Source organism: Macaca nemestrina, chromosome 10 (genome assembly GCF_043159975.1).
Source record: "Macaca nemestrina isolate mMacNem1 chromosome 10, mMacNem.hap1, whole genome shotgun sequence".
Lineage (NCBI taxonomy): Eukaryota > Metazoa > Chordata > Mammalia > Primates > Cercopithecidae > Macaca > Macaca nemestrina.
In genome coordinates, this window is record NC_092134.1 from 13,072,919 (window position 1) to 13,095,282 (window position 22,364).

The 22,364-nt window shown below is 55.1% G+C and overlaps 1 protein-coding gene across 2 annotated transcripts; it reads left to right on the forward strand.

Annotated features, from left to right (window-relative positions):
* Positions 1-160: 160 nt before the first annotated feature.
* On the forward strand, positions 161-22,271 carry LOC105494843 (RAB35, member RAS oncogene family). 2 transcript variants are annotated; one of them, XM_011763729.3, is made up of 6 exons: positions 173-349; positions 8,807-8,857; positions 13,316-13,439; positions 18,222-18,346; positions 18,444-18,568; positions 19,993-22,271. In XM_011763729.3, the coding sequence occupies exons 1-6, from the start codon at positions 298-300 to the stop codon at positions 20,119-20,121; spliced, it is 606 nt and encodes a 201-aa protein (XP_011762031.1). In that variant the 5' UTR covers positions 173-297; the 3' UTR covers positions 20,122-22,271. The 2 variants fall into 2 exon arrangements, with proteins under 2 accessions (XP_011762040.2, XP_011762031.1); XM_011763738.2 differs by lacking the exon at positions 18,444-18,568 and having other exon boundaries at positions 161-349; positions 19,993-20,232.
* Positions 22,272-22,364: the final 93 nt, after the last annotated feature.

Sequence of the window (22,364 nt, forward strand, 5' to 3'; positions counted from 1 at the left end):
GCGCGGGGCGCGTGCGCGGCGAGGGCGCGGCTGGCTCGGGCTGCGGCTGCGCAAGGCGGTGCCAGACGCTGCGCCTGCGCACTGGTGGGGCGGGGCGGGAAGGAGGGAGGCGGTGGTAGCAGCGGCGGCTGCTGAGGAGGAGGAGGAGGAGGAGGGGGAGCGGAGGGAGGTGTTTCTGTCAGTTCCGGCTGTTTGTTCGGGAAGTGGATCCGCCGCTGCCGGAGCAGCCCGGAGGGAGCTGCGGATCGCGAGGCCAGTACCGACCCCGCCAGCCCGCGCGCACCGCCCCCGCCCGCCATGGCCCGGGACTACGACCACCTCTTCAAGCTGCTCATCATCGGCGACAGCGGTGAGGGCCGCAGCGGCCGGAGGCGGCGCGGGCCCTGCCGGGCGCGGCCCGCGGGGGCCTCGGGGTGGCGGGCGGGCGGGGAGGTGCCGGCCCGCGCGGGGCGGGCGGGCGGGGCAGCCCGGCGGTCTGGGCCCCAGGGGTGCGCCGAGGGGCTCCGGGCCGCGCCGAGGGGAGGTTGGGCGCGGGGCGGAGGGGCGGAGGGGCCGAGCGCGCCGGGTCCAGTCATCGCGCCTGCCCGTGCCTCACGTGTGACCTTGGTCAAGTCGCGCGATCGCTGGAGTTGGAGAGACCTGGGTTCGAGTCTCAGGACTACCACCTGCCGCGCGCTGACCTTGGGCAAGTTGCTTCGCCGTCCTGAGCCTCAGTACCCTCATCTGAGAAGTGGGGACGTGCCTTGCTGGGTGGTGTGAGGATTCGATGGGATAAAGAAGGAAAAGTGCTTAGCGCCCTACTCGGTAAAGTAAGCTCTAAGTAAATGTTCACAATTGTCGTTATCATCAGTATCCTTTGTAAGCGTCAGTTTCTTCCCATCTAAAATGAGGACGTTCTCAGAACCTGCCTCATGGGATTGCCCTGAGTTTTAAATGAGGTAAGTCGGATAAAGGGCTTTGCACAAGGCCTGGCATATTCCCGCTGAATTATTATATCTCTGCATGGTTCAGTTTCCTCATCTGTAAAATGGAATGATAGTTGGATCTGCCTTATGGAGTTGATGTGAGTATTAAGTGAGATTGTGCAGTGTTTCGCACAGCTCCTGGCACATAGTGAGTTGTCTCTGTTTGCTGTTACACTACTATATACAGAGGGGTCCTGGGGATGGGACAGCCAAAATTATAAAAGCGCTTTGGCCACACACACACACACACACACACACACACACACACACACATTGCTTGAGGGCTCCTAGCCCTGATCACTGCTCTAGCTCCAGTGCCTAGAACAGTGCCTGGCACCCAGTAAGTGCTTAAGACGTATTTGCAGAATGAATGAATGAATATTAAGTGTGCTTCGAAAAGGTAGACTGGTTTCTGGGAAAATGTGGAGGGTTTTAGAGCTGTTTGGAGTGTGGCAGGTGAGCAGGTTTATGGAGTGACCAAGAGGTCAGGGAGGCAGGCCCCAGAACGTTTATGGGAGCGAAGCTGAGATGCTGGGGTTATACGATGTTCATGAAACAGTCTTGGGAGCATGCTCAGTTTGTAGACCAGACCTGAGCTGAGTGTGGGGAGGATGTCTTGTGATTGGGAGCAGAGGCCAGGCTCATGGTAGAGCCCATGGACTGTTAAGGGAAAGGGATCAAATCAAGTGAGCAGTAAGACTTGGGATGTAGAAGTGTTGGGTAGCAATGTCAGAACAGGGTCAGGGAGGTGGGTGGTTTTGGCCTCACTTGTAAAGCTGGATGGAGATGTGGTTGGTGGTTTGGATCAGGTGAAGGATGGCTGAGGTTTCCGTGGTTGCTGGAGGAGGGGAGAGGTAAGGGGGAAAGTTGGGGGCTAACCAGGGAGATAGAAGATTAACTGAGGTTGGGGAAAGAGGTAGAAAGGTGGAGGACTGATTGGTTATGGTTTGAATGAAGGGAAACCAGGCATGCTGTGGAATGTTCTCTTGGAGATGGCCTTTGGCATTCTTCAGGGTCTTGAGGCTTCTTCCTTTACATGATTTCCTTGCAGCCCTGGCCTGGGTTCTGAGGGACTGGCACTGGGGCCATTTCTGTCTTTTTGGAGTGACAGTCAGCCCGCCGTGGTCAGGAGCCTTTTCCCCTCTGCAAGACATCTTGGACCTCTGTGTTGATACCCAACTGTGAAAAGCCTAAACTCAGCAGGAAGATGCAGCTTTTTGGCTCTTCTCCTCTGTAAAGCCCAGGGGATGGGTTGGCCCGCTTTCTGACAGTACTTTTTTTGTGATGAATTGATTTTTCTCTCCAAAGTCAGGTGTGGGAGAAGACTCATTGGGTCGAGATTGATGTGGTCTAGCTCCTAGGTCAGCCATGTAGGTGTAGGTTGTTCAGTGGAGGTAGACACTGTGCTCTTTGATTTCTCCCGACATTGAGATACTCAAAGCTGGGAGATGGTAGCCATGGAAGTCCAGACTAAGCTTTGGCAGCTGAGCACAGAGACTGACATCACACACTCCTGAACTGGGCTCCTTCTGTGAATGCCTCCTTAAGAACGATTTCACAGACGCTTATTCTCACCCGCGGCCTGTGTGGTTTGTCAGATAAGGAAACTAAGGCTTAAGGCCCGGCATGGTGGTTCACACCTGTAATCACAGCACTTTGGGAGGCTGAGGCCAGCGGATTACCTGAAGTCAGGAGTTTGAGACCAACTTGGGCAACATGATGAAACCTCGTCTCTGCTAAAAATACAAAAGTAGTGGGGCATGGTGGAATGTGCCTGTAATCCCAGCTACTTGGGAGACTGAGGCGGGAGAATCACTTGAACCTGGTAGGCAGAAGTTGCAGTGAACCAAGATCACACCATTGTACTCCAGCCTGGGCGACAAGAATGAAACTCTAAAAGAAGGAAACTGAGGCTCAGAGGAGGTGACTTACTTGCCCCAAATCACACAACTCAGCAGGGGCAAAGCTGGGAGCTACTGCACCTCAGTGCTAATACGTGTGCGAGCAGCTGGTGTCAGGGCTGGCAAACTATAGGCCCTCCATGAATGCTGGTTTCTTTCTTCATAAATCTAGAGTTTTGCCCACTCTGCACATTGTGGATGCTTCTGCAATGGATTCCCTCGACCTCTGCATCCCTTCGTTATGCTGGAGGTTCTATATTTTCTTTTCTTTTCTTTTTTTTTTTTGAGACGGAGTCTCACTTTGTCACCCAGGCTAGAGTACAGTGGTGCGATCTCACTGCCGACCGCGCCTCCCGGGTTCACACTGTTCTCCTGCCTCAGCCTCCCGAGTAGCTGAGTCTACAGGCGCCCGCCACCACGCCTGGCTAATTTTTTGTATTTTTAGTAGAGACCAGGTTTCACCGTGTTAGCCGGGATGGTCTCGATCTCCTGACCTCGTGATCCGCCCGCCTCGGCCTCCCAAAGTGCTGGGATTACAGACGTGAGCCACCATGCCCGGCCAGTTCTGTATTTTCTGTACTTTCCCTTACACTCTCTGACACTGGCTTTGATTTGTAACAGCATTTCGTCTGCATCCCTCAGGCCAGCCATCCTCATTAGGAGATGGAGTTAGCCCTTCACTTGACAGATGAGTAAACTGAGGCTCAGAGAGAGGGTGTGACTTGCATGAGTTTATACAGTGAAGTAGTTGCTGAGGCAGGATTAAAATTGAGAACATGGCCGGGGACAGTAGCTCATCCCAGTGCTTTGGGAGGATGAGGCGGGAGGAACACTTGAACTCGAGACCATAGTGAGAGCAACATAGTGATAGTGAGACCCCATCTCTTAAAAAAAAAAAAATCAGTTGGGCACGGTGGTGCACATCTATAGTCCCAGCTACGTGGGAGGCTGAGACAGGAAGATTGTTTTAACCCAGGAGTTCAAAGTTACAGGGAGTTAGGATCACACAGCTGCACTCCAGCCTGGGTGACACAGTGAGACACTGTCTCAAAAAAAAAAAAAAAAAAAAAAAGTCCAGGCACGGTGGCTCACACCTGTAATCCCAGCACTTTGGGAGGCCAACGTGGAGGATCACTTGAGCCAGGAGTCTGAGACCAGCCTGGGCAACACAGGGAGGCCCTGTCTCAACAAAAAATAAGAAAATTAGCAGGACATGGTGGTGCACGCCTGTGGTCTCAGCTACTTGGGAGGCTGAGGTGGGAGGATCTCTTGAGTCTGGGAGGTTGAGACTGCAGTGAGCTGTGATCATGCTGCTGCACTTTAGCCTGAGCAACAGAGCAAGTCCCTGTTTCAAAAAAAATAGAGAACACTTCACTGAAAGGTCTGGGGCTCTTCAGGAGGTGGAACTGAAGCCGACAGGAGTGAGGGGCCAGAGCCCAGGCAGGAGCAGGGGGAAGGGAAGACATGTGTGTGGCTTGCGTGGTGGGGACCAGACAGCAGCCAGGGATAAAAGGCTGGGCGCAGTGGCTCGCTTCTATAATCCCAGCACTTTGGGAGGCCGAGGCAGGCAGATTACTTGAGGTCAGGAGCTCGAGACCAGCTTGGCCAATGTGGTGAAACCCTGTCTCTACTAACAATACAAAAAATTAGCTGGGTATGATGGTGGGCGCCTGGAATCCCAGCTACTCGGGAGGCTGAGGCAGGAGAATCACTTGAATCTGGGAGGTAGAGGTTGCAGCCAAGATCGCGCCACTGCACTCCAGCCTGGGCAACAGAGTGAGACTCCATCTCAAAAAAAAAAAAAAAAAAAAAAAAGAAAAAGAATGACGGGCTGGACTGGTTGGGGTCACACTGATGTGGCCCTTGGGCAGCCTCGCGGTGGCTATGGTGAAGGTTGACTGGTGCCCTCTGCCTCTGCCCTGACACTGGTGGTGTGGGTAATGGCTGCAGCTTGTATTTCTGAGAAAGCCTCTTTCAGGAATATTTAGGAGGTAGCATTTCTTGGGGTGGGTTTCTGTTCCTCTCAAAGGGAGAGCAGTGTCAGAGGTTAATGTCAGGTCCAAAGCAGCAGATAATGTGGTGATGGTTGTGGTCTTTCTGCAGCCTAGTGGCTTTTTTTTTTGAGATGGAGTCTGGCTCTGTTGCCCATACTGGAGTACAGTGGCATGATCTCAGTTCACTGCAACCTCTGCCTCCTGGGTTCAAGCAGTTCTCCTGCCTCAGCCTCCCAAGTAGCTGGGATTACAGGCGTGCGCCACCACACCTGGCTAATTTTTGTATTTTTAGTAGTGATAGAGTTTCATCATATTGGTCAGGCTGGTCTGGAACTCCTGACCTCGTGATCTGCCTGCCTCGGCCTCCCAATTTTTTTTCTTTTTTTTTTGAGACGGAGTCTCACTGTGACACCAGTCTGGAGTGCAGTGGCACTATCTTGGCTCACTGCAACCTCCACCTCCTGGGTTCAAGCAATTCTCCTGCCTCAGCCTCCTGAGTAGCTGGGACTACAGGTGCATGCCACCACGCCCGGCTAATTTTTGTATTTTTAGTAGAGATGGGGTGTTCACCATGTTGGCCAGGATGGTCTCGATCTCTTGACCTCGTGATCGGCCCACCTCAGCCTCCCAAAGTGCTGGGATTACAGGCGTGAGCCACTGCACCTCGCCAGCCTGGTGGCTTTTAACTGCTCTGCTGAGATACCTGGGGACAGTGTGTGGGGACCTGGAGAGGCCAAGCTAGAGGGGATACTGCTGTGTCATTGCAGAGAGAGCTGTTTTAGACATGGGATTTGGGTAAAGCTTGGATGAAGAAAAGGATTCTGCTGCCCTGCAGAAGTTTGGAAACCCCTGCTTAGGCGCCTGCTGTGTTGCAGTGGTAGCGCTAGATAGCAGAGCTGTCAGTGTGGCGGGCGTTTGTTTAGGCAGAAATTCATTAAGCAGTGTTTGGTTGGCACCTACTAAGTGCTGGGCCTGGCTTACAGCACTGTGAATGCACAGGGCGGGTGAGGAGAGGGCTCTGTCCTAGAGAAACTCCCAGATTCAAGCTTTTAGCTGAGTAAGCTGGACCCAGAAGGCTCCAGGAGGAAGCAGAGGAGGCGGCGAGGCCAGTGGGGTGCTGGTGTTGGGCACAGTGCCGTGAAGGACCCAGCCGGGGACTCGGGCTCTCCTTGGGCTCAGCAGGAAGCCTTACGGCAGAGCAAGGAGGAAGTGGCCCTGAGCATGAGCGCTGCAGGCCCGGGGCTGAGCAGCATCTGCCTGCCCAGGAGAGCCTCACCCTGGCCTGTCTTTAGGAAAGTAAGACTCAGGCTTACTCAGTGAAACAAGTTCTTCTGGGCATCTCGGGGCAGCTCACTCACCAGGAGAAGCTCCCAGAAAGGGATGTTTAGAGGATCTCCCAGAGAGGATGCTGGGCTTAGGCTTAGGGAAATATAGCTGCAGCAGTGGTTTGCCACTTCGGTTACTTGGTAGAGTGGGGGTGGAGGCAGTGCCCTTCTTGAGAATCTATTAAAAGTTGTGGGGCCGGCCGGGCGCGGTGGCTCAAGCCTGTAATCCCAGCACTTTGGGAGGCCGAGACGGGCGGATCACGAGGTCAGGAGATCGAGACCATCCTGGCTGACACAGTGAACCCTGTCTCTACTAAAAAATACAAAAAAAAAAAAAAAAACTAGCCGGGCGAGGTGGCGGGCGCCTGTAGTCCCAGCTACTCGGGAGGCTGAGGCAGGAGAATGGCGTGAACCCGGGAGGCGGAGCTTGCAGTGAGCCAAGATCACGCCACTGCACTCCAGCCTGGGCGGCAGAGCGAGACTCTGTCTCAAAAAAAAAAAAAAAAGTTGTGGGGCCAAATGCAGTGGCTCAGGCCTGTTAGCCCAGCACCTTGGGAGGCGGAAGCGGGCAGATTGCTTGAGGCCAGGAGTTTGAGACCACGAGTTTGAGACCAGCCTGGGCAACGTAGTGAGAGGCCATCTCTACAAAAAATTTTTAAAAAGTTTGCTGGGTGTGGTGGCGCATGCGTGTAGTCCTAGGTACTTGGGGATTTCAAGGTTAGAATGAGTTATGATCACACAACTGCACTCCAGCCTGAGAGACAGAGTAAGACCCTGTCTCTCAAAAAAAAAAAAAAAAAAAAAAAAAAATGCTGTGGGCTTCTCACATGAATAGACACCTCGGCTCAAATCTGCACTTTGTGTCAGGGGGTTTCATAGCTGTCATTGCATTTTCATTAAAAATCGAACAGGAGTGAGATCCAGGAGCCCCCGCGGGCCATTTTTTCCCCTCCTGAACCAGACGCAAGACTCCCAGCAGTGTGTACTGGGAGGAGTGTTACCGCTCTGGAGGAGTCGGGCCTGGCTGCGGATCTCAGCTTTCCGGCTGCTCGCAGAGGCACTTAGGCCGGCCACTGTGGGCCTGGGCTTCCTCATCTCAAGAGATGTGGCCAGAATTATCATCAAAGAGGCATCCAAGGGCTCACCACACACACAGCCCGATGCCTGTGAATTCTTTGTGGTCAGTTAACCTGGCTGGCCTCAGGGGTGTTGAAGATTGGGGACAGGATAGGAGGACATGGAACAGGTGCACTTGGCAGGCTGAAAGCACTGTGAGTTGAAGTCAAGGGGAGAGGTCCGGGCACAATGGCTCATGCCTGTAATCCCAGCACTTCAGGAGGCCCAGGCGAGAGGGTTGCTTGAGGCCAGAAGTTTGAGACCAACTTGGGCAACATAGCAAGACCTCGTCTCTACAAAAGTTAAAAAAAAATAAGCCTGGGCAACATAGCAAGACTCTGTCCCTACTAAAAATAAAAAAAATTAGCCGGGCATGGTGGTGTGCACATGTGGTCCCAGCTACTCAGGAGGCTGAGGCTGGAGGATCACTTGAGCCTAGGAGTTGGAGGCTGCAGGGAGACATGATTGCACCATTGCACTCCAGCCTGAGTGACTGAATGAAACCCCATTTCTTTACAAAAAAAAGTGGGGGAGGCCAGATGTGTACCTGTTTGTGCTCTAAGTAGCCAGGAGCTGCTGTGGCTGGTGCACGGTCTGAGCACATATGGGCTGCTGCCCTGATGGATATAAGGCAGACCCTCCACTCCACCAGTCCACCCAGTGGGGATATCAGCCAGAAAGATGGTGGCCATTAAGTTCTAGCTATGTGGGCCTCGGTTTCCTCACCTGCAAGATAGCCCTGATGATCTCAAGGGTGCTTTCATGCTCCACAGCTCTGCATTTTGGGCGGCTCCCTAACCGATGTGCCGTAACATGCTGCGCACTTTTCTTTTTTTTTTTTTTTTTTTTTGAGACGGAGTCTCGCTCTGTTGCCCAGGCTGGAGTGCAGTGGCGCGATCTCGGCTCACTGCACTCTGCCTCCCGGGTTCACGCCATTCTCCTGCCTCAGCCTCCCGAGTAGCTGGGACTACAGGCGCCCACAACCGCGCCCGGCTAATTTTTTGTATTTTTAGTAGAGACGGGGTTTCACCGTGGTCTCGATCTCCTGACCTTGTGATCCGCCCGCCTCGGCCTCCCAAAGTGCTGGGATTACAGGCGTGAGCCACCGCGCCCGGCCGCTGCGCACTTTTCTAGGGACTGTGTTGTAGATGGACTTGGGGGCTGTTTCGTGTGGTTGACCTTCATTCTGCTTTGTCGTCTGGCATCTCCCTTTGGGCCAGCCCTCAGCCCAGGACCTGGGCACCAGTCCCTTTCTCATCTCTCCCTCAGGGGATTTGGGAACAGCTTGTCTTACACAAGGACGAAGGAAAAGGTCAGGGATCCAGTGGAAGAGATGTTCTTGGTGTGCGGCCTCTCAGGGAGGTGGAAAGAGCATTGAGAAGTGAGCTGGGTCCCACTAAGCTTCTTAAAAATTGGTACTGAGGCATCCTGTCCCGGAAGAAGGGCCGGGACTGGAGGGAGGGGACCCACCTGCCCCCCTCATCACAGTGCTTTCTCTCTTGCAGGTGTGGGCAAGAGCAGTTTACTGTTGCGTTTTGCAGACAACACTTTCTCAGGTGAGTCCTCCCCTGCAGTGCTGCTGTGGTGTCATTTTTGTTTGTTTGTTGACATCCCCTCCCTGGCACTGGAACACAGTTGCCTCTGCCTAATGTTGGGAACTGTCTCATTCTGTTTGCCAGAGGAGGGAAGAAGATGGAGGGGGGCTTAGGACCTTGTGGCATTTCTGTCAGAAGCCTCTGTGGTCTGTCGAATGCACCTGCTCACCAAAACCCTTTGGCTGGGCCATCACTTTCCCACCCAGGGTCCAAACAGGAAGATTCCCATAACAGCATCTATGGTGCCACCCAGGATACAGTCCCTGCTCCTGCCCCCTGTGCCTCCCTGGCAGCCTGTGGTCAGCGTGTGTCTTTCCGATTTCTGTCTGCACTCCACATGTAGCCTTTGTGGCTCATTTGAGTGTGGTGGGGCTTTCTGTGCTTGGATGCACCACGTGGTGCACTGACGCTGCTGTTACTTCGTGCCTGGCTTCTGGTTGTGTTTTCAGTGATGCTTAGCTGCTTGGGATATAGGCGATACTTATTCTTTTTTTTTTTTTTTGAGATGGAGTCACGTTCTGTTACCCAGGCTGGAGTGCAATGGTGAGATTTCAGCTCACTGCAACGTCCACCTCCTGGGTTCAAGCAATTCTCCTGTCTCAGCCTCCCGAGTAGTTGGGACTACAGGCGCCCGCCACCATGCCTGGCTAATTTTTGTATTTTTAATAGAGATGGGATTTCACCATGTTGGTCAGGCTGGTCTCGAATGCCTGACCTCAGGTGATCCACCCACCTGGGCCTCCCAAAGTGCTAGGATTACAGGCGTGAGCCACCGCGCCCAGCTGATATTTATTGTGCACTTCTGTAGAAGTGGGGTTACTGGCTTACAGGGTGTATGCACTGAGAATTTTCACAGGTACTGCCAACCTGCTTTTCAAAGAAGCTGAAGTCATTTGATCCACAGTCCCACTGAAGGGTGGAAAGTGCCCCTTGTCAACCCTGATCAATGCTGGATCTTAGTAGCTGTCTTCTTTCTTGCTGAGCTGATAGGCAAAAAGGGCTAACTTGTTTATATTTGTATTTCCCTCATCACTGGAAAGATTGAACATATTTTTGTTTGTGAAATACATTAGGTTTAGCCGGGCACGGTGGCTCACGCCTGTAATCCCAGCACTTTGGGAGGCCGAGGCAGGTGGATCATGAGGTCAGGAGTTCAAGACCAGCCTGACCAACATGGTGAAACCCCATCTCTACTAAAAATACAAAAATTAGCTGCGCGTGGTGGTACACACCTGTAATCATAGCGACTCGGTAGGCTGAGGCAGGAGAGTTGCTTGAACCTGGGAGGGGAGGTTGCAGTGAGCTGAGATTGTGCCACTGCACTCCAACCTGAGCGACAGAGCGAGACTCCATCTCAAAAAACAAACAAAACAATCAGGTTCATTACAGATGCTTTGGGTGGAGTTGGCATCTCTGATTATCTTGTGGAGAATTCCCTCTGACATGGCTGGGCTGCCTTTAGAAAGTGATTCCATTGGCCGGGCGCGGTGGCTCACGCCTGTAATCCCAGCACTTTGGGAGCCCGAGCCGGGTGGATCACGAGGTCAGGAGATTGAGACCCTCCTGGCCAATATGGTGAAACTCTGTCTTTACTAAAAATAAAAAAAAAAAAAAAAAATTAGCCGGGCATGCTGGTGCGTGCCTGTAGTCCCAGCTACTCGGGAGACTGAGGCAGGAGAGTCTCTTGAACCAGGGAGTCGGAGGTTGCAGTGAGCTGAGATCGTGCCACAGCATTCCAGCCTGGCGACAGAGTGAGACTCAGTATCAAAGAAAAAAAAAGAAAGTGATTCCATAGCTGATGTCTGTCTTGGTGGAGAAGTGGGTTTTGCCCCCTTTGTTTCCTTGATACTGGCCCTGCAGTCTCACTGTTGGTGTGGTGTTGGAAGGAGATGGCTTCTCTGTGTGACCTTGAGCCAGTTCATGTGTAAAGTAGAAATCATAATGGGCCTTTCCCCATGGGGTTGTTATATAGGATTACCTGAGATAGTGCAGGTTGCAGTGCCTCGGACTGAGTGTTCAATAAATACCAGCTATTTGTTGCGACTGGCTGTTAACCTTCTGTTCAAGAATGATAGCTGATTAACAGCCTCTAATTATGTTGAAAAATGTTCATTTTCCTCCGTAATGGCCCCCTCCCTCCCCATCCCAATCAGTGTTCAATGCTTGGACGACTCATTGTTGCAATCTCTTCCCACCTTGCCATTTCTACTACCAGCATCTCAGTTTACTGTTGGTTCTACCTGGAAGCATTACGGCAACCCCTACCCACCCTGAACAGCTCATGTGTGTGTCTGGCAGGGTCTTTTCTCTATTTAAAAACTTCAGTGGCCCCTCTCACCTGCACAGAGTTTACAGTAAGATTTCTTCACTTGGACACTGTTGACTCTTTGGGCACTGTGATTTTTTTTTTTTTTTTTTTTTTTTGAGATGGAGTCTGGCTCTGTCGCCCAGGCTAGAGTACAGTGGCGCGATCTCGGCTCACTGTAAGCTCCGCCTTCAAGGTTCACGCCATTCTCCTGCCTCAGCCTCCCGGGTAGCTGGGACTATAGGCGCCTACCACCATGCCCGGCTAATTTTTTGTATTTTTAGTAGAGATGGAGTTTCACCGTGTTAGCCAGGATGGTCTCGATCTCCTGACCTCGTGATCCGCCTGCCTTGGCCTCCCAAAGTGCTCGGATTACAGTCGTGAGCCACCGCACCCGGCCTGGGCCCTCGGTGGCCTGGGCCCTGTGGTTTTTGTTGTGGGGCTATCCTGCGTGTTGAAGGATATTGAGCAGCATCCTTGGCCTCCACCCACTAAATGCCAGCAACACTTCCCCTCCTCCTGCTATGACAACTAAAAATGCCTCCAGACGTTGCTGAGTGTCCTTTGGAGGGACAGTCATTCCGGCTGACAACCACTGAGGACCACTGTGCTCGTAGTCTGTTTTCAGTTCACCTTTCTGGCTTCCTCCTACCCCCTGGTCATTCTTTTGTTCTTTGGCTTGCTGGTTCGTTAGCCACCAGCTGTTTCTGGAGAGCCTAACTGTGCTAGGCGGTGGGCCGCACTCCTTGGCGTTCCCCTGGCTGGAAGAGCCCGGGTGCCAGCTGGTTTTCTGAATGTGTTCTGGTTGCATGTTGTCCTCAGCTATTTGCTTTTGAGTGGGATGTGGTTCCCCCACCTAATCTCAACCTTTTGAAGTCTTACCTGTTCCTTCAAGCTAGGCCCAGATGTGACGTCCTCCCTGAAGCCTGCCTTGTTCCCCACCCCACCTTGGAATTTGACCTTTCCTACGCCCTTGCCACATTTCACATAATTGTGTGTGTGTGTGTGTGTGTGTCTCCTGCACTGTTACAGTGTAAACCCCAAATGGAGTGATAAGCTGTTCTCTTCCTAGTGTCAGGCTTTGGAAGACTGGACTGGACAATTACGCCAGCTAGAAATTCTCCTCAAATCCATCTTTCAGGCCAGGCACAGTGGCTTGTGCCTGTAATCCCAGCACTTTGGGAGGCTGAGACAGGTGGATCACTGGAGGTCAGGAGTTTGAGACCAGCCTGGGCAACATGGTGAAACCCTATCTCTACTAAAAATACAAAAATTAGCTGGGTGTGGTGGTGTGTGCCTGTAATCCCAGCTACTCGGGAGGCCGAGGTGGGAGGATTATCAGACCCTGGGGAGGGCTAAGGGTGCAATCCCACTTCACTCCAGCCTGGGTGACAGAATGAGATGCTGTCCCCACCTCCCCAAAAAAACAATTTTTTCCCACAGATGCTGCAAGAGAGCCATTTAATATGCAGGAGCTCATGCCCCGATCAAAACTGTTTGGTGCCTCCCCAGCACACACGAGAGAAAGTCCATGTTCTTGGAAGTGGCACACTGGTCCAAGATCTGGCCTCACCACGTTCTGTCTGCCTTGGGCCCTGGACTTGAGCTCACGTGACCACCCCCACCCATGGCTGTTTTTGCTACTATCTCCCCTGCCTAGAGCAGTGGTTTTTGGACTGTAGCTCATGACCTATTTGTGTGTTTTGAAGTGAATTTTGAGGGCCCTAAAATTTCTTTGAATTGAAAAGAAAAACCCAGAGTGCCTGTAGGTCTACCATTCTCAGACACAGCTGGTGTGTCCCCACCTAGCCACTCTAAAGGAGCCTGTCCCGCTCCCACCAGTCCCATCCCATGTTATTTCCAATGTGTCACTATTCACTCTTGGAAATTGTCCCCTTTGTTTGTTTCCTTGCATCCTGTCTCCCTCCTTCACTTGTGTGGAGGGACCTTGTGAACAAGGATGTTCAGGGCTGTGTCCCTGGGACCTAGAATGTGCCAGGCATATGTAATGAGTCAGGAGAGTGGGGGAGCCTGGGGGTGTGTTGTGTGCAGTGTGGGGCTCGGGGCCTGGGAGGATACTGCCTCGGGCCTCGTTAACTGCCCTGTGTGTGCAGGCAGCTACATCACCACGATCGGAGTGGATTTCAAGATCCGGACCGTGGAGATCAATGGAGAGAAGGTGAAGCTGCAGATCTGGGACACAGCGGGGCAGGAGCGCTTCCGCACCATCACCTCCACGTGAGTCCGCCCGCTCACTCCCACCCAACCCGCGCCACTGACCTGTGCCTGCCCCTCCCACCCAACCCGCGCCACTGACCTGTGCCCGCCCCCTCCCACCCAACCCACGCCACTGACCTGTGCCCGCCCCGTCCCACCCAACCCACATCACTGACCTGTGGACATGGTTGAGCGACTGGTGCCTGCATGGTGGAAATGTCACTGAGGGTCCCTGAGGCTGTCGGGAAGTGAGCCTGTTGTTGGCTGTAGTAGATGGCGTTTGGTTGCACCCTTCCCAGTCCTGAAGGTGTGAGGGGAATGCTGTAGGGGGAGTCGCTGAGCACCCTGGCTGGAGTCTGGCCGGATGGCCGGACAGTGGCCATGTTCAGCCTCCTTGGAGAGTCAGCCGACCCTCCAGCCCACTGCGCCGTCACCTTACAGAGGGAGCAGAATAGCGTTTGCCTTACTAGGGGGTTGCAGAGTGCCCTGCCCGCCCAGGACTTAGTCACTGACAGTTCCTCTTGGTAGGTGTCAGTTATGGCAGCTGGAGTTGGCCTGTGCAGGCTCCCGTCACCCACCCTGATGCCTTGGAGGTGACGCTGTCCAGAGACCTGTTGGTGCATGTCAGCAGGCCCTTCCCTCCCCTTAAAGCTGTTCCTGGGAAATCCGGCCGCCCACCAGTTGCCCGCCGTTGTGGCTAAGCTGCAGGCCGGGGGAAGCTGGGCTCCAGCGCAGATGGGCAGTGTCCTTCGGAGCAGCTCCTGGTTATTGCGTTGTTAATGGAGCAGGTTTTAGGGAAGAGCGGGGTCTGAAGGGACCGATTTGGAGCTGTTGGACTGTGTGTCCTTAGGCAAGTTGCCGAAGCTCTCTGCGCTCGTTTCCTGGAGGGACTGCCTCTGGGATTGGCTTCCATGTGGAGGGTGCTGGGTGCTCTGCTGCAGCCGTCAACGTGCGTGGCCGGGGTTTGGTGTCTGCAGCTCCGTGTGCTCGGTGCTGCTGTCATCCCATTTGACAGAGGGTGCCCTGGAGGGGTCCCTCCCATCGGCCGAGCCTGTGCTCCACACAGTAGCCTGTGAAGAGTGAGGGGCGCTGTCTGGCTCCACAGACACCTCCTCGGCTCTCTCTGGAAGTGACCTCAGGAAGGCGAATGAGGAAGTCCCGGCCAGCGGTCCCCTCCCTCCCCACAGCATGAAAGCTGGGTACTCCCCAGGCTGGCTGCCCACCCCGGACCCCTCAGCATCTCCCAAGGGCGGGAAGTGTGGGGTGCAGTGCCCCCATGGGTGGCTGGGAGTGTGGGGGAGAGCAGGGCTGCTGGAGGAGGGACAGGTGCACTGGGCGAGCAGCTCCTGGGGCTGGAGTCGAGGCAGAGGGCTTGTCACTGGGTTCACCCTATGCTGAGCGCATTTGTGCTGCGGCCCGTGATGCCCCGAATCCCTGGGAGCTCCCAGTCCTGGGGTCGCCCGGGTGTGGTGCTGTGTGGTGACTGTTGATGAGTCCCGTGAGCGAGGGCTCTGTGGCCTGCATGTCTTGGCAGCTGCCAGTGAGAACCTGCGGAGGACGCTGGGGCAGGGCTGGCATCAGTGCTTTGGGCAGCGCAGCCCAGGCGAGACAAGCCCTCATGCTCTGGCCAGGGCTGGTCTGGGTGCTGACCTCTCGCGTCCTTGCTCTGGGTTGGGCCTGTCGCTAGGATTTCAGCTGCTTTATTTCGGTTAATCCCGGTAGAGAGACCTGTGACTATCTCCATTTTATGGACAGGAAAACAGGCCCAGGGAGGAAGAAGCCTCCCTAACTCGGGGGGCGGGGGTTGGGGGCACTCAGGATTGGCCCTGAGGCTGCCGAGGCCCTGCACCAGCTGGTCAGGTGGTACCCCTGCTTTCCCGCCCCATCCTGTGCCTTCAAACCAGGTGGAGGTCAGGGCAGCAGAGGTTTGGAGGCCCGTGGCCATGAGGAATGAACCCTTTGGGCAGGGCTGTGGGGCCTGGGGGGGTCTGAGGCTCTTTCAGCAGGAGGAGCCACAGCCCCTCCCTGTCACCATGCAGTCAGCTGCTTTCCAGGCTGGGCAGGGCGCGAAGAGGGTGAACTGGTTCCTCCATCTGTGGGGAGGTGGGGAGGAGTCACTCGGCTTCTTGGGAGCAACATGGGTTTTCCCAGGGGGCTTGGGAAGGGGCAGCCTGTGGGCAGCTGCTGGGCCCCAGACGGAGTCCCACCTGTCTGGGGAAGCAGAGAGGTAGCTCCATCTTGGAGTCCCACTCTGGCCCTCATGAGGCAGGAGGCCCAGCAGGGCGCACTGAGGGGCCCCTGGAAGTCTCGACGCCCTTTGATGGTCACTGGCAAAGAAGGAAGGAGTTTTGGGGAGATGAAGAGTTTTCAGGAATGGGGCAGTCAGGATGTAGTAGCGTGACTTTTTCCGATGCAGGGCATTCAAAGAGAAACCGAAACCGCATCCTGTTAGCCTGGCGAGAAAGAGCCCTGTGGTCACCCCCTCTCGAGTTCTTGCTCTCAGAAGCTGAGGTTTGCCGGCCCTGAGAGGTGCGGGTGGGGTGGAGGTGAGGGGAGAAGTGACAAGGAAGGCAAGGCCCTGGCATTGGGCCTGGGAGTCAGCCCTGAGCGCCAGGACTTCCAGCTGGCCGCCACACTCAGCCTCACGTCCTCGCTGGTCACATGGCCATCCTGAGGTCTGCTGGATCAGGTGGCTGCAGAGATTAATAAGGTCATGGATCCCGAGCCCCCAGCTCTGTGCCTGGCCTAGAGCAGAGTCCCCATGAGTGAAGGCGATTCCTGGTGGCCATGGGAAGCCTCGGTGCTCTGGTTCCTCCTAGCCAGAGCTCTGAGCCCCTGACTTCATCCCCAGACGCATTTTCTGCTCTTACATAAAGCCCCTGTCCTGGGCCCCAGATGAGGCGGGGGCGCCCAGGGAGCCGCGGGGGCTCTGTGCTGGGGCCATGGTTGTAGGCGTTTCTTGGCATCTCTGATCATCTTCAGCAAAGGAGAGTCTGCAGAGCCATCCACTCCTTGGGCTTCCTCTGCTGGCAGGGGACAGTCGCCTGTTCCTGTGGCTCTGGCGCGCCCTCGCTCTGGAAGGCGTCTGACACGCCGTGCTGTGTGCTGACCCGGCGCTCTCAGCAGCAGCTGCCAAGGCTAGAGCTAGTTCGTGGGCTCAGTGCCAAGACAGCTACCCCAAAGCCAAGGAGCGATGCTGCCCTGGAAGCAAAACTGTGGGCAGGATGAAGCCCTGGGAAGAGATCCCAGCGGTCGTGTTGAGGGTGGAGCAAGGATGGGGCAGGGGAAGGGGCAGGGGTAGGGGCAGGGGCAGTGGCAGGGGCAGGTTGGGCTTTGCCCCAGGCCTGGGCAGGAGGAGCTCCTCCAGCTCCACAGCCTCAGGGAAGATGCTCAGGGCCGCCCCCAAGCTGCCTCTGGGTTTCCTTCCACCACCTCTGTCTGGGACCACAGATTGTCCTTGAAGGCATATTGATGATGCTGAAGAACTGATACTGTTTACTGCTCCCCGCCCTTGGGGGAATGCTTAGCTCCTTTCTTCCTCCTGACGGCCCCAGCTAAGGACCAGCCACCTGCGCTCCGCAATTGTTGAAGCTGCGAGGTGTGGCAGGGTGAATGCAGGCGCCCTCTAGCCTTTCAGAGGTGGAGCCAGGGGTGGGCTTTTGTCCTTGGATCAGGCCTCAGATGTGAAGCATTGGCCGCAGAGCTGATGGGCAGGTGGACAGGAACGGAGCCGCAGCCACCAGCCTGGCTACCCCATTCTCGCTCAGCCTGTGCTGACTTGGGCTGTTCCTGAACTGGGGCTTGGGCTGTCCCCATGAACCTCATGGGGGTGGAGGTAATTAGGGCTGGGGCGGGTGGCAGCCAGAAGGCCTGGAGGAAGCAGCCTGTCCACTCATGGTTTGTCTCTGTGGTGTCCTGAGGAGCCCTGGGGTGGAGGTCCCTGTGGCTTTGGGGAGAGGGGACAGAGGGATAGCTCTGGCTGATTGCAGAGTGCGGGGCGGGGCTGCTGCCTGGCCTCTGGCTCTGTGACAGCTCTCGGGGAAGTGAAGAGGCAGAGGCTGTGGTCCCCCTCTTCCCCCGGGGACTGATGTCCTCCTGCGCCATTGGGATGAATGGGGACCTGGGGTCTGGAGAGGAGAATTGGGCGTCCCCTTCCTTCCGGTCATCCTGGCTGACCCTGGGCTCTGCATGTTCGGGTGGTGGCTTTGCTGGGCACCCTCTCCCCAGCCATCCCTGGATGCTTGTGTGGCTTCCACGCTTTTCCTGCCACCTGCACAGATAAGCCAAGAGTAGCAGGAAGGGAGGGGCCTACCTGCCCCGGGGGAGGGACACTTTGAGAGACTTTGCCAGGGCGTCATGATGGTGTGGCTTGTTGGAAAGGCGTTCCTCTAAAACAGGTTTGAGGAGAAAATATTTTTTTTGAACGTTCAAAGACAGTGATAACATGATGTCAAATACAAAAACTGCTTGAGTTCCCAAAATAAAGCAAGAACTTCAAAGATGTTTCAAGCCCGCAGCAGACTCTCAACAGCAGGAGGGGACTCCTCAGACCTGCTCTGCTGCCCGGGGGCTGGTCCTCCCGCCCTGCTGGTGCTCCAGGCAGGCAGGGGGAGCCAGTGCTGCCGCAGTAGCCTCTCCTGCTGGCCTGGCGTGGCTCGGGCGTCTGCCGCGGCCGAGTGAGAGTCCAGGCTCTAGGGCCACCCTCACCTTTTCCGGTCACTGTCCTAACGGGGGCAGGCGGGTTCTGGCAAGGGGGTGACTCCTGCCGGGGTTGACGTGCTGCTGCACACTCTGGCCCTGCAGGTATTATCGGGGGACCCACGGGGTCATTGTGGTTTACGACGTCACCAGTGCCGAGTCATTCGTCAACGTCAAGCGGTGGCTTCACGAAATCAACCAGAACTGTGATGATGTCTGCCGAATATTAGGTGAGGCTGCACCCAGGGCCGGGGTGGGGGTGGGGTGGGGGAGAGGGGCAGCCGGCTCCGCCCCTCAGGGCTGCGCTGACTCTGCCTTGCTTTGAAGTGGGTAATAAGAATGACGACCCTGAGCGGAAGGTGGTGGAGACAGAAGATGCCTACAAATTTGCCGGGCAGATGGGCATCCAGTTGTTTGAGACCAGCGCCAAGGAGAATGTCAACGTGGAAGAGGTGAGGCCCTGGGCCACTAGCTCTGCCACATACCTGTGGCCGTCTTCTCCCTGCTGCTGACCTGCTTGAGGCATCTAAATGACCGACAGAAAATGTCATAGTAACTGCTATTTATTGAGTGCCTACTGTGTGCCAGGCCCTTTAACGATCTTAGTTGATAGCACAACAGTCCTCTGAGGTAGGTACAATTATTCCCACATTTCAAATAGGGAAACTGAGGCTCCAAGTGTTGAAGTCACTCAAGGACCACCACCCAGCTAGTAAGAGACTGAGTAAACCTCTGTCCCACACCAAAGGCAAGCACAGTTTCCACTCCAGTCCTCTGCCTCATTGGCCACCTTGTGGTGTGTGGAGCCCAGAGGCCTATGGGAAGTTGAGGATCCCACTGCTTCAGGGCAAATGGGCCACACAGTGGCAGGGAGCACAGGCTCCTTTGTAAGTCAGGCTGGTGTCCTGATGCTGGCCTATCCACCTGGGCCTGTGGGCAAGGCTGGTATGACCTTGGGTGGTGACTTCACCTCTCATGCCATGAGGTGGCATGGAGCGGGCAGACCGCGGGTCACCTATGTCGATGAACAGCAGGGGCACTTTCATCTGTCATGTCATAAGACTCCAGCTGGGCCAGGCGTGGTGGCACACGCCTGTAATCCCAGCACTTTGGGAGGCCTAGGCGGGTGGATCACGAGGTCAGGAGATCGAGACCATCCTGGCTAATACAGTGAAACTCCGTGTCTACTAAAAATACAAAAAAATTAGCCGGGCGCCTGTAGTCCCAGCTACTCGGGAGGCTGAGGTAGGAGAATGGTGTGAACCAGGGAGGCGGAGTTTGCAGTGAGCCGAGATTGCACCATTGCACTGCAGCCTGGGCGATAGAGCGAGACTCCGTCTCAAAAAAAAAAAAAAAAAAAACAGATTCCAGCTGAAGGAAAGGGGTTGGTCTCTCTATATAAAAGAAGGACTGGAAAACCCCTGTGAGTTTGACTTCCCCAAGTCCACACAGCTCATGGGCCTCTGATGGTGTTCCTTTTTTCAGACTTATTTATTTGTTGAGTCAGTGTCTAACTCTGTCATCCAGGTTGGAGTACAGTGGTGTGTTCACAGCCCACTGTAGTCTTGATCTCCTGGGCTCAAGTGATCTTCCACCTTAGCCTCTCAAGTAGCTGGGACTACAGTGTGCACCACCACTCCCAGCTAAATTTTTGTATTTTTTTGTAGAGGCGGGGTTTTAGCAATACTGTTCGTTTTGACCTTTAAATAAAATAATTCACCACCTCCTTCTGGAACAGACATACATGCCAAAAATTCCAGGTAGAAAGACCCAGGTAGAAACAGCTGGGCCCCGGAAGGCAGGGAGGCGGCCGTGCAGGCCAGCAGGGGCCTCCTGGCCAGGTCTGAGGCTGGCCCTTCCTCTTTCCTCTCCACAGATGTTCAACTGCATCACGGAGCTGGTCCTCCGAGCAAAGAAAGACAACCTGGCAAAACAGCAGCAGCAGCAACAGAACGATGTGGTGAAGCTCACGAAGAACAGTAAACGAAAGAAACGCTGCTGCTAATGGCGCCCAGTCCACTGCAGAGACTGCACTGCGGTCCCTCCCCCAGCCCGAGGCCTGTGGAGGTTCCTCGGGGGACAGTCTCAGTTTCGTGCCGTTATTTAAAGAATTCTCTCCATGTTTTTGTATCGGGAGGTGCCATCGGCACTTCCTCCCCCGCCCTCCTCGAGTGCCAAGAAGGTGTTGGACCAGCCCGCCCTTCCCTATTGGTGCCCCCTTCTCCCCGGCCGAGGCGCCTGGACCTGGCGAGGACGCTGCCCGCCGAGCGGACTGATTCGCAGAGTCTGTACATAGTGTATATTGCTCTATCCGGCCGCACACCACGTCCTGCTCTGGCTTTTGCCTCCTTGGTGCCAGCCTGCTGCAGCGGACTCTCCCCGCACCCCTCCCCAGCCCATCTTACTGCAAGCAGCGTCCTGAGGAGACAGTGTCACTAGCTGCGTCTTCGGCCAGCCTGTGCCAATGGAGTGGGCTCCACGTTGCTCATTCTCTCCGACAGGCTGTCAGCTTCTGTCCCTGGCACGCAGGGTCTTGCCCCTTCTCCGGGGCCTGCGCCAGCTCCCTTCCCTCCCTGTTCTGCCCCCACAGCCATTCTGGGAGCTGGGGAACCCGGTCTCGAGGCAGGCCCTGCAGTTCCACAGAGGTGGCCAGTCTTGCCTTTTGGCCAACAGATTTCTTGTCCTGCCTTCTAGATGCCTCTGAACTCCAAACCCAGGGGAGCCATGGCTTCTCATTTCTATCAACAGTTTTCAGTTCCAACAGAAAGGTCGGGGTAGGTTCGTGCAGAGACGGGGCTGGCAGGGGGGCTATGGGAGCATTATTTTAACAGATCAAGAAAATGAAGCCAAATCAAGTGAATTAAATTCCTCACAATTATTCTCTTTCCCTGAGGTTTGATTGGCACAGCAGCAAAAGTTGAGGCCACCCCACTTTGTGTCCACTGTTTTTAGAAAAAAATGAATGGCTTCCTGCCATTGTGGGGCTGGGCTCTTTGGCTTTTCTTGGTGGGAACGGAGAAGGGGCCTCCCACCCTTGTCCGAGTTGCCTCCCACTGGAGGTCAGGAGTCTATGCTGCAGCCTCAGGCACCTGTGCGGAGTGCATGTCTGGGGCCTCTGGGCTGGGACCGTGGACAGGCCTTGGTCACTGTCCTAACCTTTGTCAGGACAGAGGTAGCAAGAGGATTTCCTAGTGGGTGGGAAGGAATGGCTGGGGCGGCCAGTTTTGACATGCCCCAGTCCCCTGGAGAAAAACCAGGGTCAGTCATCTGCGCTTGATGACTGCTCCCCTGCCCCCAGCCCGGACACCTCATTCCCCTCCCCCTACAGGGATCAAGTGACCTGGGAAGAACTGAGTTCAACACCAGGATGTGTTTCCTTAGATTTCCTTTCCTAGGCGATTTCCAGGGAGAGCCCTGATCGGACAATCACATCACAGATCACACTGCAGTTTCCATGTTAGCACTGTGGATGGATTTTTAATAAAAACGGGGTTTCTTCTCACCCGTCTCTCCACTTGCCCAAACTTCCAAAGGCCGGTGGTTCTGGGACAGTCCTTCACTTTGGAGCCACAGGATGGGGTGGGGGAGCTCCGTGGGCCTGGGAAGGAAGGTGCTGTGGAGGGGGCTGCAGGGCTGACCAGCAGGCAGCCTCATCTGGTCAGTGGGGTCAGCAGGAGCAGAAGCAGGGTCTCTGTCTTTGGGACTGTCCTGGTTGGCCATGGGCCCTGTGAGGATGCACGGTGCTTGGGGCTCCTGTACCGTTGGGTGGGGGGCATGCTGGCCTCTGAGCGATCAGGTGAGGCCAGCAAGGGTGTGCTTGCAAATTCAAGCAATAAGAAGGGGGGGGGGTCCCTGGGAGCTTCCAGCCCAGGCTAGAAGCCCCCATGGCTTCTGGCAGCTGGACATCAGCCCCAGGTGTTGGGGTGATTTTGGTCATGACAGTGTGCCTGTCCCACTGTTACACGCATGAATGGGGGTTATGGGGTGGGGGTGGGGACTCAGGGCTGGACCGATGTCCTAGTGGACCTGATGTGAAATTCCTGTCAAACACACACCACTTTTAAATGGTTTGCTAGGAGTATTTCTGTATTGAAAGTTTCTAATTATGCTTTTTAAAAAAATACTAAAAATAAAGGTTCAAGCTGCCAAATTTTCTTCCAGGATCTGTTTGCTCTCCCTCCCGCGATGTGCTGAGTGGGTGTGGCTTCTTCCCACTCACTGTGTCCAGCTCTTCCCTGTTCTTGGCCT

Coding starts and splice junctions, on each gene's coding strand:
- LOC105494843 (XM_011763729.3), top strand. CDS start 298: ATGGCCCGGGACTACGACCACCTCTTCAAGCTGCTCATCATCGGCGAC. Junction 13,440..18,221: donor TTCCGCACCATCACCTCCAC/GTGAGTCCGCCC, acceptor CTGGCCCTGCAG/GTATTATCGGGGGACCCACG. Junction 18,569..19,992: donor AGAATGTCAACGTGGAAGAG/GTGAGGCCCTGG, acceptor TCCTCTCCACAG/ATGTTCAACTGCATCACGGA.